This window comes from Lampris incognitus, chromosome 17, assembly GCF_029633865.1.
Source record: "Lampris incognitus isolate fLamInc1 chromosome 17, fLamInc1.hap2, whole genome shotgun sequence".
Lineage (NCBI taxonomy): Eukaryota > Metazoa > Chordata > Actinopteri > Lampriformes > Lampridae > Lampris > Lampris incognitus.
In genome coordinates, this window is record NC_079227.1 from 3,107,982 (window position 1) to 3,124,116 (window position 16,135).

A 16,135-nucleotide genomic window follows, 5' to 3' on the forward strand; every position below is an offset into this window, starting at 1 on the left:
GAGGGAATAGTGTAAAAATAGACACTGATCCACACTGAATGCAACAATTGTTTGCCAACCGCCAATAAACAAGAAGAAGAAGAAGAAGAAGGAGAAGACGAAGAAAAAACAGAAAAAGAAGAAGACGCGCGTTACGCTATATTGTCAGAAATTGAGGCAGAAAGAAGGCGTCTGACTCAAAATCTCAGTAAAACAAAAGTACAATTTGATTTAGTAGATATTCTACAGAAGAGTTCAACTGAGTGTTATAAAATCTTGTTTCAGTTTCTTAAAGCAACTAATTTAATTATGAAGATGGGGCGGGGGGATCCACACTCCGTACCAGCTAGCGGCGGTAATGCACCAGCTGTTTGCCAACCGCCAATAAACGCTAAGCAGAAGCAGAAGAAGAAGACGAAGCAGTAACGGCGCGCTTGGGACGTGCTGTGCGGTCGCAGTGGCTCTGCTCTTTGCTCTCTTTCTGCCAATGTACAAAGTTAACCGGAGGGTAGGACGTTGGAACACATTGAATCAACTCATTGAATCAATTCACTTGAACGTCAGATAAAAGATGACCGAGGCTTGGTAAGATGCGCAGAATATCCGTGTGTTTATTTTACACCACGGTTCTGATTCCCGTTCGGCTGCATAGCTTCTCCAGTGTTTCTCAACCAGGGGTCCGCGGACCCCTAGTGGTCCGTGGTGTAATTGCAAGGGGTCCGTGAAAATAAAATATCTTTTAAAAAAAAGATCCTATGACATTTATAGAAATAGGATTATTTTACTCAAATGTGACTGAGACCTTTATCTACCTAAACTATAAAGGGTAACAGGACTTTTTTCTCTAATTACATGTTTCACAAGTGTAATTTATTGTATTTTAATAAGAGATCTCGCTCCCGTTTGCATTGTTAAAAGTTACTGAATACATATTCTGTTTTGTTACATATATCTGAAAGTTACTGCATAAGAATTCTGTTTTGTTAACTATATCTAAGTTACAACTGAAAGCTCTTATTTTTGCCCCAAAGAGTGAATAAATGCTATAATGCAATTTAAAATGCAGTTTCTACTGTTTCTATCAAATTGCAACCCCCCTCCCCCAAGATCAGGTGGAGGGGTCCTCAGGGTAGATCAAAAATACGCAGGGGGTCCAGGACCCCAAAAAGGTTGAAAACCACTGTTCTAAGCTAACTTCAGCCATGCGCGTGTCAGAGCTGTCCCCTGTGCCTTGCTTACTGTGACTCACCACGTGGAGTACCCGGTACACCCGGCGGTGCATCTGCAGCAAACACACGTACTTACGTCTGCTGTCCACAGCTCGGACGCGGCCGGAGCCATCAGGGCCATCGACAGGAGCTCCGTGCATCAGATCTGCTCCGGACAGGTGGTGCTGAGCCTGGCCACCGCTGTCAAGGAGCTGGTGGAGAACAGCATCGATGCAGGAGCCACCAGCGTGGGTACGGACTGACGTGCACGTCCCGTCGTTTGTCTCCAGCGAGGTGGTCCAGCGTGCATGCATGGTGTCCAGGATTTACTTGCCTCATTTACCTGACTTTCAATACGCTTTGGCGGTTGAGACTTATATCAGTTTGTTATTCTAATTTCCTTTACTCCATTTCCTACTTGGTATTTGAGTGTATGTAGATACTTCTGGAATCTTGAATCGTCTTTACTCAGATTTTTTTTTAACGTGTGCTGTCAGTGTGTGTGTGTGTTTATTTGTGTGTCTTACCATGTCAAATGTCTTCTTACTTGCTTGGCTTACTGTAGAATTTGACATCTGGATTCTGTGAATTCTTGGATTTTTGAATTGTCTTTACTAGAAATTCTAAGATACTTGTGAGTTTTTCCTACTTTAACGTAATGTGTTTTGTGTCTGCTTGTGTTATTTGAGTGTCATACTCTGTCAAATTTCTTTGCAAACCTATTCTGCTTAAAGCAGAATCGGACATAAATGAATTCATGTATAACAGAATTATCTCAGTAGTACTTGGACCCTGTATAGCTGTCCACACTACCTGTTTTTACTTCACGTTCAGATGTTCGGCTGAAGGAGTGCGGAGCTGAACTGGTGGAGGTGTCGGATAATGGCAGAGGTGTGAAGGAGGACAACTTTGAAGGACTGAGTGAGTGTCACCTTTCTCCTCCCGTCACTTTATCAGCAGACATGGCAATAAATGAAATAAGTAAAATGTCTCCTCCTCTTGATCAAGAAAACCTTATCTTTTCGCAGCACTGAAGCATCACACGTCAAAGCTGAGGGATTTCTCTGATCTCATCCATGTGGAAACGTTTGGCTTCAGAGGTGAAGCCCTCAGCTCTCTGTGTGCTCTCAGGTAAACTGGTTGTGTATCTCGCACTGATTGGGTCTGTGTTAAAACTGAATGCACAATCTGTTTTTTATTTGCCAAGTAATACTCTAAATACCATTGAACTGACTGGCTGGGAAACTTTAAACATTACGAGCATTTTCTAAGCTATTTAAAAAAGAGTTGCTAAACTCTACAGGTTAAAAAAATCATGTAAAGCTTAAAACATGCCAAGCTGGCATTGGTTCTCTGAGCTTAGATAGACAGATACTTTATTATCCTACAAGAGGATTTTTTTTCACCTTTGTACAGAGCTTCATACAGTAAATACATGTACATATACTATACATACAACTCCACATACATAGAGAACAGGGAGACAACAATACAGTAACACAAGACTTTAGAGGTTCAGTGAGTTTAGAGCTTTAATGACAGAAGGAAAAAAACTCCTTTTAAAGCGGCCCGTTTCCAGGTGAGGGACCTGTACCTGAGATCAGATGGAAGCAGGTGAAGAATGTGTAAAAGGGTGAGGGGGTCTTGAGTTATGGTTACTGCTCTGTGATAAACACAGCTGCAGCTAATAACATTAATAATGGCTGTGTTTCATTTATCAGCATTGACAGACAGACTGAATTGGCAGTAACAGGTTGACCTACGTATATCCAGCAGAGCCATTGTTAATGTTAATATCTGCAGCTGTGTTTATCCTGCTATGCTAACATCCCAAAGTACCAAGACCAGCCTGCCATGTTATAACCTTTACATGATTTTTAACCCGGAGATGTCATAAAATGGTCTCAGGGGTGTCGTTACACTTTAAGCGGTCTTTTATCGCCCTGACACACCGTCGGGCCGTCGGTGAGTGTCTGTGGCCCTTGTTTTTGCGGTCTGTCTCGCACCGTCAACACTAGTCGGACCCCTGTCGGCAGCTTTTCGGCTGATTCAGCATGTTGAATGGGCGGAGCCCGTCGGTGAGAGAGATCACTCTGATTGGCTGTTCAACTTAGTGAATCAGTGCAGAACGTACATGCTCGTTGGCCGTTAGCTGTAGTCCTTGCGGTGTGTTCAAGTGCTACTTTTTGGCCCAGACGGCAGGCGACGTGAGGCTACGCAACAGTCGGCCTTTGCCGCTGCTAGTCGGTTTGGTGTGTCTGGGCCTTTAATTGCATCATTTGCTAAAATAGCCCCCCCCCCCCTGCAGCAACCTGAGTGTTTTGACGTGTCATGAGTCAGCCCAGGTCGGGACCAAGTTGGCCTTCGACCAGGATGGACGCTTAGTCCAACGCACGCCCTATCCTCGACAGCACGGCACCACCGTCAGTCTGCAACAGCTCTTCTACACCCTGCCCGTACGACACAAGGAGTTCCAACGCAACATCAAGAAGGTTGGTCATACCAGTCATTTGTTCTGATGGAAGTAAATTCATCTGTTTACTTTAATCATGGGTCATTACAAATATATGCAGTTTTAAAAGTAGCAAGTAGTCACAGTGAGAAAAAATAAATCGCAGATAGAAATCACAAATGTTGGTTTTATAATCGCATTGTAGCCCTCGGAATTGGAATCGAATCGTGACGTGCCTCGAGATTCCCACCCCTCTCTTTCGCTATTACATTATTGCAGAGTGCCCCACAGAATGCCTGTTTTATTCATACTTAATAGCAATTTGTTTTTAAGTTCAGGTTTTTAATTGTAAGTGCAGTAAGTTTCAACATAATTTTCCTCGTTAGTATAGTGGTGAGTATCCCCACCTGTCACGTGGGAGACTGGGGTTCAACTCCCTGGCGCGGAGTACTCTCTTGGGTGGCATGGTGGTCCAGTGGTCAGCACTGTTGCCTCACAGCAAGAAGGTCCTGGGTTCGATCCAGGCCGTCCCAGGTCCTTTCTGTGTGGAGTTTGCATGTTCTCCCCGTGTCTATGTGGGTTTCCTCCGGGTGCTCTGATTTCCTCCCACCGTCAAAAAGGCATGCATGTTAGGGTTAATACTCCTGTCTGTGCCCCTGAGCAAGGCAGTGGAAAGAAGAACTGGAGGTGGTCCGCGGGTGCTACAGCTGCCCACTGCTCCTGTACAACAGGATGGTTACATGCAGAGAACACATTCACTGTAAGAATCTGATGTGAGATAAAGTGGCTGTCATTAATTTGGCTTGGTGTGATGTGTAACCTGAAGGCCAGTAAAGGTCAGTAACGGCAGTGTTGGGAAGCAGGTCACACTGAGTTTTCTGGTTCTTGTGTTTTCAGGAGTACACCAAAATGATCCATGTACTACATTCCTACTGTATCATCTCCACTGGAGTGCGAATCTGCTGCTCCAACCAGACCGGGCAGGGAAAACGAACTTCACTCCTCAGCACTACCGGCAGCCACAGTATGAGAGACAACATCGGTGCCATCTTTGGACCCAAACAGGTTGGCAGGAGTTTGTTTTCTCATGAAGAAAGCATTGATTGGTAAGGTGCAAATGTGGTCAGAGGGGTGTAGATTTTTTTTTTCAAGATGTAGAGAAGTTTCTGGTGACCTTGAGGATTTTTTTTTTTTTTGCTTTATTTTCTACAGCTGCAGAGTTTAATGCCTTTCCAGCAGTTGGCCCCCACAGACAACGTGAAGGAAGACTATGGACTCAATGATACAGAGCTGCCCAAAGACCTCTTCACGTAAGGAGAGAGAGAGAGATTCACCTCCTCGGGGTTGAAGAATGGGATGGGTCTAGGGTCTAAGGATAGAGGGTTCATATACTGTTGTGTATTATACTGATTGTAAAGCCCTTCGGGGCTACCTTGTGTATTTGAGCTATACAAATAAACTTGACTTGACTCGGTCTGTCTCACAGCATCACTGGCTTCGTGTCCCGAGGAGACCATGGTGTCGGGAGGAGCGCCACAGACAGACAGTTTTTTTACATCAACAACCGGCCCTGCGATCCATCTAAAGTAATTATTTTTCACTGGATCTGATTTTTCAGAGGCAGGGTCCGATTTTGACTCTTAACATCTGGTGATTCTTCTCAGGTGACCAAACTGGTGAATGAAGTGTATCACATGTTTAACCGCCATCAGTATCCGTTCGTTGCCTTGAACATAGCTGTTGCCTCAGGTAAGCCAATGTACATTAATACTGACATACCATATTAACTCACCTTTGGCTTCCTGTAAGCCTGGGCAATTATTCAATATTATCATTTATTATCTTTCAACAGTAGGCGGCACAGTGGCGCAGTGGTTAGCGCGGTCGCGTCACAGCAAGAAGGTCCTGCGTTCGAGCCCCGGGGTAGTCCAACTTTGGGGGTCGTCCCAGGTCGTCCTCTGTGTGGAGTTTGCATGTTCTCCCCGTGTCTGCGTGGGTTTCCTCCGGGGGCTCCGGTTTCCTCCCACTGTCCAAAGACATGTAGGTCAGGTGACTCAAAGACATGTAGGTCAGGTGAATCAGAAACATGTAGGTCAGGTGAATCAAAGACATGTGGGTCAGGTGACTCAAAGACATGTAGGTCAGGTGACTCAAAGACATGTAGGTCTGGTGAATCAAAGATGTAGGTCAGGTGACTCAAAGACATGTAGGTCTGGTGAATCAAAGACATGTAAGTCAGGTGAATCAGAGACATGTAGGTCAGGTGAATCAGCCATATTAAATTGCCCCTAGGTGTGAATGTGTGTGTGATGGCCTGGCGGCCTGTCCAGGGTGTCTCCCTGCCTGCCGCCCAATGACTGCTGGGATAGGCTGCAGCATCCCTGTGACCCTGAGAGCAGGATGAGCAGTTGGGATTATGGGTGGACGGGTCTTTCAGTGGTATTGTATTGGGATGAAATTTGGATATGGTCATATTGTGATACAATTTTTTTTTTGTCTAGATGAATGATAATGAGAGTCTATGACCAAAAATTTCTTACAAAATGAGGTGTGAAATATTTGAGGGATTATTTGAAAACTAGTTCTGGTTCGATATTATACTTCACATTACCAAACCGTTCAATCTGATGAACCTTTAGCTGGATTCTTAAACCTGGGATTTTTACACATGGAAGCAGATATCATTATAATTTATCGATATTGTGTAAAACTCTCTATGATTATCATGAAAATATTTTCCAGGTCACCCAACGGTAGCTTCTTGTGGTGAATGAGTTTCATGGTGTTTTTATTTCAGAGTGTGTTGACGTGAACGTCACACCGGACAAGCGTCAGATCTTCCTTCAGGAAGAGAAGCTGCTGTTGGCCATTCTGAAGACGTCGCTCATCACCATGTATGAAGCCGGGGTCAACAAGATCAGCGTCAGCCAGATAACGGCTGTCGTCACCAGTAAGACACCAGTGTTTTTAATGGTTAGCATAGATATAATACACAGACAGGGTGCACATGACATTTTTGGTCTGGTTCTCAGGGGAGCACCTGGAGATGTAGTTTGGTACTCAGTCTTTACGCGGCACAGTTATCCCACAAGCTGTCGTCATCCTTACCCTCCTGACTGCTCTCCTCACTGTCTGCCTCTCTGTCAAACATGGCAGATGAAGATGTAGGCCTACTTCTTTCTCCCTGGTCGAGTCTGCGATTAGCAGTTTGCATCCATAAGTCAACAGCTGGCTTTGGGTCAGATGTCTCTGTTGTCATTGTATGCCCCTTTCCCACTACATGGTACCGGCTCAGCTCCACGCACCCTTTTTTGTTTTCCATTACTGGAAAGTTCCATCATTTTGGTAACTGTTACCACTTTTCTGGTACCATCTTTGTCAAGGTTCCAAAAAAACTGGAGCAGTACCAGAATCAATGCAGACCTCTGATTGGTCAGAGAACCGCGTCACTGCGTTATCAATGCACACATGGGATATCACCCGGCATCCCCCTGCCCTTTTCTCCCCAATTGTATCCAGCCAATTGCCCCACTCTTCTGAGCTGTCCTGGTCTCTGTTCCCCCCCTTTCTGCTGATCCGGGGAGGGCTGCAGACTACCACATGCCTCCTCCCATACATGTGGAGTCACCAGCCGGAGGAGTTTCACCAGGGGGACGTAGCGCTTTGGAGGATCACACTATTCCCCCCAATTCCTCCCCCCCCCCCCCAAACAGGTGCCCCGATTGACCAGAGGAGGCGCTAGTGCAGCAACCAGGACACATACCTTCACCTCTTCAGACTTCATCTGTGATTTATGATGTGTGTTTTTCTTGCTCTTGTGTGTGTTTAAGTGGGAGAGTACTGCTGGCGTCGTGTGTTGCTGCCGCTTCTCCCTCTCGTAGCCCCCCTTCCCGTCCACCCCTGTATGTCTGCCCCCCTTCCCATCCACCCCTGTATGTCTGTGTTGTGTTTATCTGTTCTCTTGTTTCACCCCGTTTATTTTAAAGCCACTTTGAGTGTTAGAAAAAAACTATATAAGTTTATTGTTATTATTATTTTACCCACATCTGGCTTCCCACCCGCAGAATCACCCGGCATTTTTAAATGCTGAAGCAGCATTATCTTAAAAGTCTCACAACCATCTTGTAAACCTTCCCTTTTACTCTTGCTGGTACCCTTCTGTCGCAAATCACTCCTGACACTCTTCTCCAAACACTCCACCCTGCCTGCACTCTCTTCTTCACCTCTATACCGAACTCCTCATCACTTTGTAAACTTGAATTCAAGTAAATATGGGTCTGTAATGATGGTCTTGAAGATTTTATGCTGTTTGTCTGTAGGTTTTCACAGACCGATGGAGCCTGGGTCTGAGTCTGAACAGTGTCAGGCAGTTCCATCTGATGATAGCATTGTAGAACCCAGAGAGGAGGGTGACCCGGTTCTTCAGAGCCCCAAACGATCTCTCAACCTGGCCGGGTTGAAAGCTGCTTTCTCCAACCAGCACAGCTCAGCTGGAGGAACTAAGAACTTTTCATCTAAAGCTGGAAGTGGTGGTCCAACCCAGAAGACACTGCAGTCATTCTTCAAGGGCTCAGAAAAGATTCCTACCAATCGTTTAAAACCCTCAAAGTCTCCTCTGACACAAACTAGAGAGGCCATACAGTGTTCTCCGGTCAGAGGGTCGCAGCTTGATGCTTTCAGGTTTGGAAGGACACCAGACGGTGATGCAGACCCTCTTAAAGACAGGGTCCCGTCTGAGTGCAACTTGGTTAAAGCAACACCGGAGAGCCTCTGCTGCCCCTCGGAGTTTGGCTCTTCTGACCAGGGAGCCATAATACCCAGCGCTGATATGGAGACCTTTAAAGGACTGTATGACGTATGTCATGCTGAGCAGCCAGGACTTCAAGCTGAGCCCTTTACCTCCACTGGAGACTCCACATCAAGTCCAGAGGCAAAGAGAGCCAGAAAAGAGGAGCCATATTCTCCCACAGAACCTAAATCTACTGCTTCTTCAGACTCTTCTCAAAGAGCCACTATCTTGAAGGTGGACGCTCCCGTCTGCATCCAGAAGAGGACGGTGAGTCTCCAGTTCTCTTTAGGAGAGCTGATGGGGAGGATGAAGAGGCTGCAGGAGCAGCAGCGACAAAAGACCAAAGATGAGCTGCACTACCGGCGCTTCAGGGCCAAAATAAACCCCAGAGAAAACCAGAGCGCAGAGGAGGAGCTGAAGAAAGAGATCAGGTCACGTTCTGTTGATACGCTCTTTATTAAGGACGGGTCATAAAAATCAAATAATTAATTAATCATTTGTGGAGACTGTAGTTGAATTTTGTGTTGTGCACAGTGATTTTTATAAATGGACATTATTATAGGACACATTGGAAAGGTCAGTGATGGATAGTAGCAAGCTGATACACACCAGATTGGTGTGTATCAGCTTGGTCGGGCATCCCTACAGGCACAATTGGCTGTGTCTGTGGTTGGGAAGCCGGATGTGGGTATGTGTCCTGGTCGCTGCACTAGTGCCCCCTCTGGTCGGTCGGGGTGTCTGTTTGGGGGGGAGGGGGAGCTGGGGGGGAATAGTGTGATCCTCCCACGCACTACGCCCCCCTGGCAAAACTCCTCATTTTCAGGTGAAAAGAAGCGGCTGGTGACTCCACATGTATCGGAGGAGGCATGTGGTAGTCTGCAGCCCTCCCTGGATCAGCGGAGGGGGTGGAGCAGAGACCGGGACGGCTCGGAAGAGTGGGGTAATTGGCCAAGTACAATTGAAAAGGGGGGGGGGAATCCACCCTCCCCCCCAAAAAAAGGCACACAGTAGATTTACACTGTTGAGACTTTCAATGATCATTTTAACTGATGACTTTCGGTCAGCAACACCTGTCGTGGATGCGGACATAGAAAAGTCATTGAAAATGACCTGGAAAATGATTTCCTGAAGAGTGGGAACCCTGATTTATTTATTTTTTTGTCCATAGTAAAGATATGTTCAAAGAGATGGAGATCATCGGTCAGTTTAACCTGGGTTTCATCATCACCAAAGTCCAGTCAGACATCTTCATAATCGATCAGCACGCCACAGATGAGAAGTACAACTTTGAGATGCTGCAGCAGCACACCACGCTGCAAGGACAGAGACTCATAGTGTGAGACTACACTTCCATTCACTAAGCTCTTTCAATGCTGCACTGCCATGCCTGCAACTGTAACATCCCTTTCTGTGTGTGTGTGTGTGTGTGTGTGTGTGTGTGTGGTCTTGTTCTGACCTCAAGGCCACAGAAGCTCCACCTTACTGCGGTTGGTGAAAATGTGCTGATGGAGAACATTGAGATCTTCAGAAAGAACGGCTTTGAGTTCATTATTGATGAGGATGGTATGAAGGTTTAATATGGAAGCTAAGAAAGCAAGCACTAGTTAGACTAAATCTCAAGATTCCTGTTTATTTCTTCGTTAAAGCATCTTGGGGGCATCTGGGTAGCGTAGCGGTCTATTCCGTAGCCTACCAACAAGGGGATCGCCAGTTCGAATCCTCGTGTTACCTCTGGCTTGGTCGGGCGTCCCTACAGACACAATTGGCTGTGTCTGCGGGTGGGAAGCCAGATGTGGGTATGCGTCCTGGTTGCTGCACTAGCACCTCCTCTGGTCGGTCGGGGCGCCTGTTCGGGGGGGGGACTGGGGGGAATAGCGTGATCCTCCCATGCGCTACGTCCCCCTGGTGAAACTCCTCACTGTCAGGTGAAAAGAAGCTGCTGGTGATTCCACATGTATGGGAGGAGGCATGTGGTAGTCTGCAGCCCTCCCCGGATAAGCAGAGGGGGTGGAGCAGAGACCGGGACGGCTCGGAAGAGTGGGGCAATTGGCCAAGTACAATTGGGAGGAGAAAAAAAGGGGGGGGGTCAAAAAAGCATCTTGGAGTGTCATGGAAAATTCAACATTCCAGGCTTTATTATTTCTGTTGAAATGAACGAAAGCTTTTGTGTATGTGACCTGAAGCCCAGGTGATGGAGAGGGTGAAGCTGGTATCTTTGCCCACCAGTAAGAACTGGACGTTTGGCCCAGCGGACATTGAGGAGTTGATCTTCATGCTGAGTGACAGCCCGGGGGTCATGTGCCGACCGTCGCGGGTTCGACAGATGTTTGCTTCCAGGGCTTGTCGGAAATCGGTGAGTTCATAATGTTGTAGTCCTTATCAACAGGGTGGAGGATGAGCACCACCTATCAGCCAAGGGAAAGGAAACTTGTACCAGAATTAGGTCGAGCAAATATAAACGGGGACAAAACTGGCCAACTTGAATCCAGGATCCAAAGTACAAATCTGACCAGTCAAAGAGACACGAATGGATTCACCATGGATGCGCTTTACCTCTGATTCACCAGCCGTCTGTGTGAAGGTTGGTGTTGATTGTCCCAACCTGAACCCCAAGAGAAGGAAGGAGAACAGACAGAAGGGACCGACGAAACAAAATGGACAGTAGGTGGAGCAGAAACAGCCACCAGATGCAGTTGACCTTTCGCAAAGTCCTGCCCCCCTTAGTTACTGTTGCTATGCCCGTCAAGCATTTCAAAACTATCCAGGAAGTAGCCGGAAAACACCAAAACATGAAGGAAGAAATCAGCGCATTGTGTGGGTAAAAGTAACAGTAATAACACGTTAGCTGTATTAGCTATCAATAATAGCTAGTAGCAAGCTTAGCTTGGAGCAGACAGGTATTTGTGTTGATGTTGGATGGATGAAGCTGGCCACGGGGTGGGTCTGCTATACTGCCAAATCTATTGCCCACATTGCGCTTCTTGCGTTCTGGGTTTCGGAAAGGGAAAGAGAATTACACCCTTCCAAACTTTTCACATATCTAGTATCCGGTCTGCAGATCCCATAGGCACACCGTTTCAGCATTATGTTGTGTGTTTGAAAGCTTGACGGACCGTTGCTAAGGTAGGATTGGACAAGCACCCTTCTGGGGCGGTACTTTGCGAAAGGTCGATTATCCATACCTCCTCTTTTATTTTTCTGATCTCTAGCATGCATGTGGAGGCTGATGAATGTCACACCATACCAGTCTTCATGGCTGGTGCTTCAGTTGGTTCCCATCTTGAGCACACTAGTTTTTTTTTTTTTTTAAGATTCCCCCCCCTTTTTTCTCCAGTTGTACCCATCCAATTACCCCACTCTTCACCAGGGGGACGTAGCGCACGGGAGGATCGCGCTATTCCCCCCAGTTCCTCCGACCCCCGAACAGGCGCCCTGACCGACCAGAGGAGGCGCTAGTGTAACGTCCAGGACACACCCACATCCAGCTTCCCACCCGCAGACACGGCCAATTGTGTCTGTAGGGATGCCCGACCAAGCCGGAGCTAACATGGGGATTCGAACTGGCGATCCCCTTGTTGGTAGGCAATGAAACTGGTCACACTAGTTTAAATGCATCCCTTGTAGGTCAGACACATTTGTGACTAGATGGATTTCGGAACATCACTGTATTGTCCCCCCCCCCCCCCCCACAAGATGAACTGTACCTCTTGGAAAGTCCAAATGAAAAGTTGTCCAATAATGCATCCTGCTCATCACCTGTTCCAGCTCCTTCCCTCAGGGAGGCGCTACAGGTCACTGTCCACTAAGACTAAACACTTCACAAACAGTTTCCCCCCCTAGCCATCAGGACTCTGAATTCCTCCCTATAGTCCCCTCCTCACACATCACTGGCATGCACACTACCATTCCCCTAGTTGTTGTGTGTAACATGTATGTTTCTGCTGTTGTGTGACCGTACTGTTCCTGATGATGTGTAACATGTATGTTTCTGCTGTTGTGTGACCGTACTGTTCCTGATGATGTGTAACATGTATGTTTCTGCGGTTGTGTGACCGTACTGTTCCTGATGATGTGTAACATGTATGTTTCTGCTGTTGTGTGACCGTACTGTTCCTGATGATGTGTAACATGTATGTTTCTGCGGTTGTGTGACCGTACTGTTCCTGATGATGTGTAACATGTATGTTTCTGCTGTTGTGTGACCGTACTGTTCCTGATGATGTGTAACATGTATGTTTCTGCTGTTGTGTGACCGTACTGTTCCTGATGATGTGTAACATGTATGTTTCTGCGGTTGTGTTACTGTACTGTTCCTGATGATGTGTGCAGTGTCTGTTGTTCATGGATGTATTGTGCTGCTGAGTTTAACGTGTACCTAAAACAAATTCCACCGACCTTGGTCGTGTGGCTATTAAAACAATTTAAAAGGGGCGTCCAGGTAGCGTAGCGGTCTATTCCATTGCCTACCAACATGGGGATCGCAGGTTCGAATCCCTGTGTTACCTCCGGCTTGGTCAGGCGTCCCGAGACACAGTCGGCCATGTCTGCAGGTGGGGAGCCGGATGTGGATAGGTGTCCTGGTTGCTCCACTAGCGCCTCATCTGGTCGGTTGGGGCGCCTATTCGGGGGGGACTGGGGGGGAATAGCATGATTCTCCCACGCGCTACGTCCCCCTGGCGAAACTCCTCACTGTCAGGTGAAAAGAAGTGGCTGGTGACTCCACATGTATGGGAGGAGACGTGGTAGTCTGCAGCCCTCTCCGAATCAGCAGAGGGGGTGGAGCAGAGACCAGGACAGCTCAGAAGTGTGGGGTAATTGGCAGGATACAATTGGGGGGGGGGGGAAGGGGGGGAAAGATCCACAAAAAAAACCCCCAAAATCGATCTAATCTAATTGTGATTTTGATCCATGCACATGATGCTCTGCCCCCCCTGCAGGTGATGGTCGGTACAGCGCTGAGTGTCAGCGAGATGAAGAAGCTGGTGGTTCACATGGGAGAGATTGAACAACCGTGGAACTGTCCTCATGGCAGGCCCACCATGAGACATCTGGCCAACCTGGACATCATTTCACCAGACTGACTGTCTCTGAGGTCTCCATCACACCGTCTGAAAGCCACACATAACACCTGTCTTTCTCACTGGACTCTGATTAGGCTTCATACCCTGTATTTAAGATTCATTTACAAATCTTTGTTTAGAAACGTGTATTTCTTTGTTAGCAAAATCTAATCAGTGACAAGTTGTGTTTTTCAACTCATTCTGTGTTAAGCATTAAAGTTATGTATTTTACATAACTGATTTACAGGGTTTAAATTTTTATATTTTGTTTTAATGGTTATTTCTATTCCCTGCTGTCACGCTTGGTGTATGCTGCTGAGTATCAGAGTATGGAGTTTTTATTACAACCAAACGTTTTCCCCCTCAGTGTGTACCTGTGTAATTATAAAATCCCACAGAGGGGGGCACTGTTGAACACAACGGAGTGAGGACACGTTTCCCGGAGCTCCGCCAAGTAGTGGCAAAAGTTATTCAATTCAAAGTGCAGCGTTACCTTAGTTTATGGAAATACCACTGCTACTACTCTGGGCTGCTCCCATTAGGGGGCGCCACAGCGGATCATCCGTCTTCCTCTGTCACACCAGCCACCTGCATGTCCTCCCTCACCACATCCATAAACCTCCTCTTTGACCTTCCTCTTCTCCTCTTCCCTGGCAGCTCCATATTCAGCACCCTTCTCCCAGTATACCCAGCATCTCTCCTCCACACATGTCCAAACCATCTCAATCTTGTCTCTCTTGCTTTGTCTCCAAACCGTCCAACCTGAGCTGTCCCTCTAATATACTCGTTGTTGTATATTTCCTGGTATTTAATAATGATTTTTTTTTAAAATAGTGGAGAACAATGGCGGCCATTACACACCTCGTTAGCTTGAGTGAACGTTTCATCTGTCGTGAAGTTTAACAAAAGAAACCCGGCAGAAAAGAGTACAGCATGGAAAAATGTTGTGCATACATTTATACAACTGGAGTGCACTTTTAGCAGTTTTCTAACACTTTTTAGCCATATTTGGAGTGAGCTCTATAGAACAACATACCATCTCTGGTCGTCATCATGTGAAGAATGGACAGAGACGTTACTACGTAATGCACTTGACCACAACGTCACCACTAGGAGGCGCTAAGTCAAAAGATGCCACGTTTGAAACTCAATATTCACTTCAATTCAGTTCAGTTCAAATTTTATTGCAGACTCCAGGTCCATAACAAACAAAGACAAACAGGTAAAAGACAAACCCCAGACAATACATAAAGTAAACACAATAAAATAACATAAAAGGAACAAGTTAGTGTGTTGTAAGAAGGCAGCTATACCAGTGGTCCCACTGCCGGGACTGGTAGTGTGTGGCCCTGAGTCTTATATTAGTTAAACTCATGATGATTACATTATCAGAGTCACTGAGCCGGCAAATAAAGTTATACATGAGCTTTCTTACAAGAGCCTGAAAGGTACTGACTCCTGCAGCCACAAACATCTCACTTGCACTACACCATCTAGGCCTTTTGAGTAACATCTCACTGCACCATTATAAGCTACTCAAAGCCTCTGTAAGCTTGTTTTTTAATCGTTTGACCACAGGTGTGCAGTATAAAGTGGTGTACAATATGTAGTGTGACCACAGGTGTGCAGTATAACGGTGTACAATATGTAGTGTGACCACAGGGGTGCAGTATAAAGTGGTGTACAATATGTAGTGTGACCACAGGTGTGCAGTATAAAGTGGTGGACAATATGTAGTGTGACCACAGGTGTGCAGTATAAAGTGGTGTACAATATGTAGTGTGACCACAGGTGTGCAGTATAAAGTGGTGGACAATATGTAGTTTGACCACAGGTGTGCAGTATAAAGTGGTGTACAGTATGTAGTGTGACCACAGGTGTGCAGTATAAAGTGGTGTACAATATGTAGTTTGACCACAGGTGTGCAGTGTAAAGTGGTGTATATGAAGTGTATATACGGTGTATATAAACAATAATGTAATGTATTCTGCCGCACTTCAACAAGTTTATAACATGTAATTCTCGTGTCTTACACATGCATTAACACGGTAATGACGCCTCAAATCAAAGTTGATGGGACTAAAATGTCAGCACATACTTTATTTGATCGAGTTTGACTGAGTGACTGAATCAGGAACACTTTATTTGTCATTTCACCTCATGTACTTGCGCACATGAGGTGAAACAAGATGCCGTTTGCCCAGCACACAGCAGTGCAACATGCACACAAGGACACATGCAAGGACCCACATAGCCAAGCTAACACATGAACCCGAAGTAAACGAAGAAGAACCAACCCCTGTCCAAGGGAACGAACCGCCGGTCTGCCTGGGCTAGCAGTTAGCCTAGCCTGCCCTTGTCACAACCGTTGACACCCCACGTTCATTTGTCCCCATTTAAACCTCATTTTAGTAACTATCCTTAACCCTGTTCTCACAAACACACCGACCGACAGCACCAGACAGAGAGAGACGTTGAGGAAAGCGAGGCGTTTTCCGTGGTTCCCCTTTTATTTCTAGACGGCAGCGGGGGGACGGAAACGGCTCCTCCGCGTTTCCGCTGCTGCCGGGCAACGGGCGCGCGGTGGCCGTTTCCATGGAGACGGGCTGTTGCCGGTCAGCTGGGTTTGGAGGCGACGGGACGTGAA

At 46.6% G+C, this 16,135-nt stretch overlaps 1 protein-coding gene across 1 annotated transcript; it reads left to right on the top strand.

Moving 5' to 3' along the window:
* Positions 1 to 405: 405 nt before the first annotated feature.
* Positions 406 to 13,659, top strand: pms2 (PMS1 homolog 2, mismatch repair system component). The gene is made up of 15 exons (XM_056297031.1): positions 406 to 564; positions 1,300 to 1,439; positions 2,022 to 2,108; positions 2,216 to 2,318; positions 3,496 to 3,679; positions 4,537 to 4,704; positions 4,852 to 4,949; positions 5,126 to 5,225; positions 5,304 to 5,388; positions 6,437 to 6,589; positions 7,959 to 8,859; positions 9,597 to 9,764; positions 9,891 to 9,991; positions 10,612 to 10,781; positions 13,366 to 13,659. Exons 1-15 carry the CDS (start codon positions 551 to 553, stop codon positions 13,507 to 13,509), a joined length of 2,616 nt encoding a protein of 871 aa, XP_056153006.1. The 5' UTR covers positions 406 to 550; the 3' UTR covers positions 13,510 to 13,659.
* Positions 13,660 to 16,135: the final 2,476 nt, after the last annotated feature.

What these genes read in the sequence shown, in the direction of transcription:
- pms2 (XM_056297031.1), top strand. An exon ending in TCCAACGCAACATCAAGAAG is followed by an intron (nt 3,680 to 4,536) that starts GTTGGTCATACC and finishes TTGTGTTTTCAG; the next exon opens with GAGTACACCAAAATGATCCA. An exon ending in GGCCCTGCGATCCATCTAAA is followed by an intron (nt 5,226 to 5,303) that starts GTAATTATTTTT and finishes GATTCTTCTCAG; the next exon opens with GTGACCAAACTGGTGAATGA.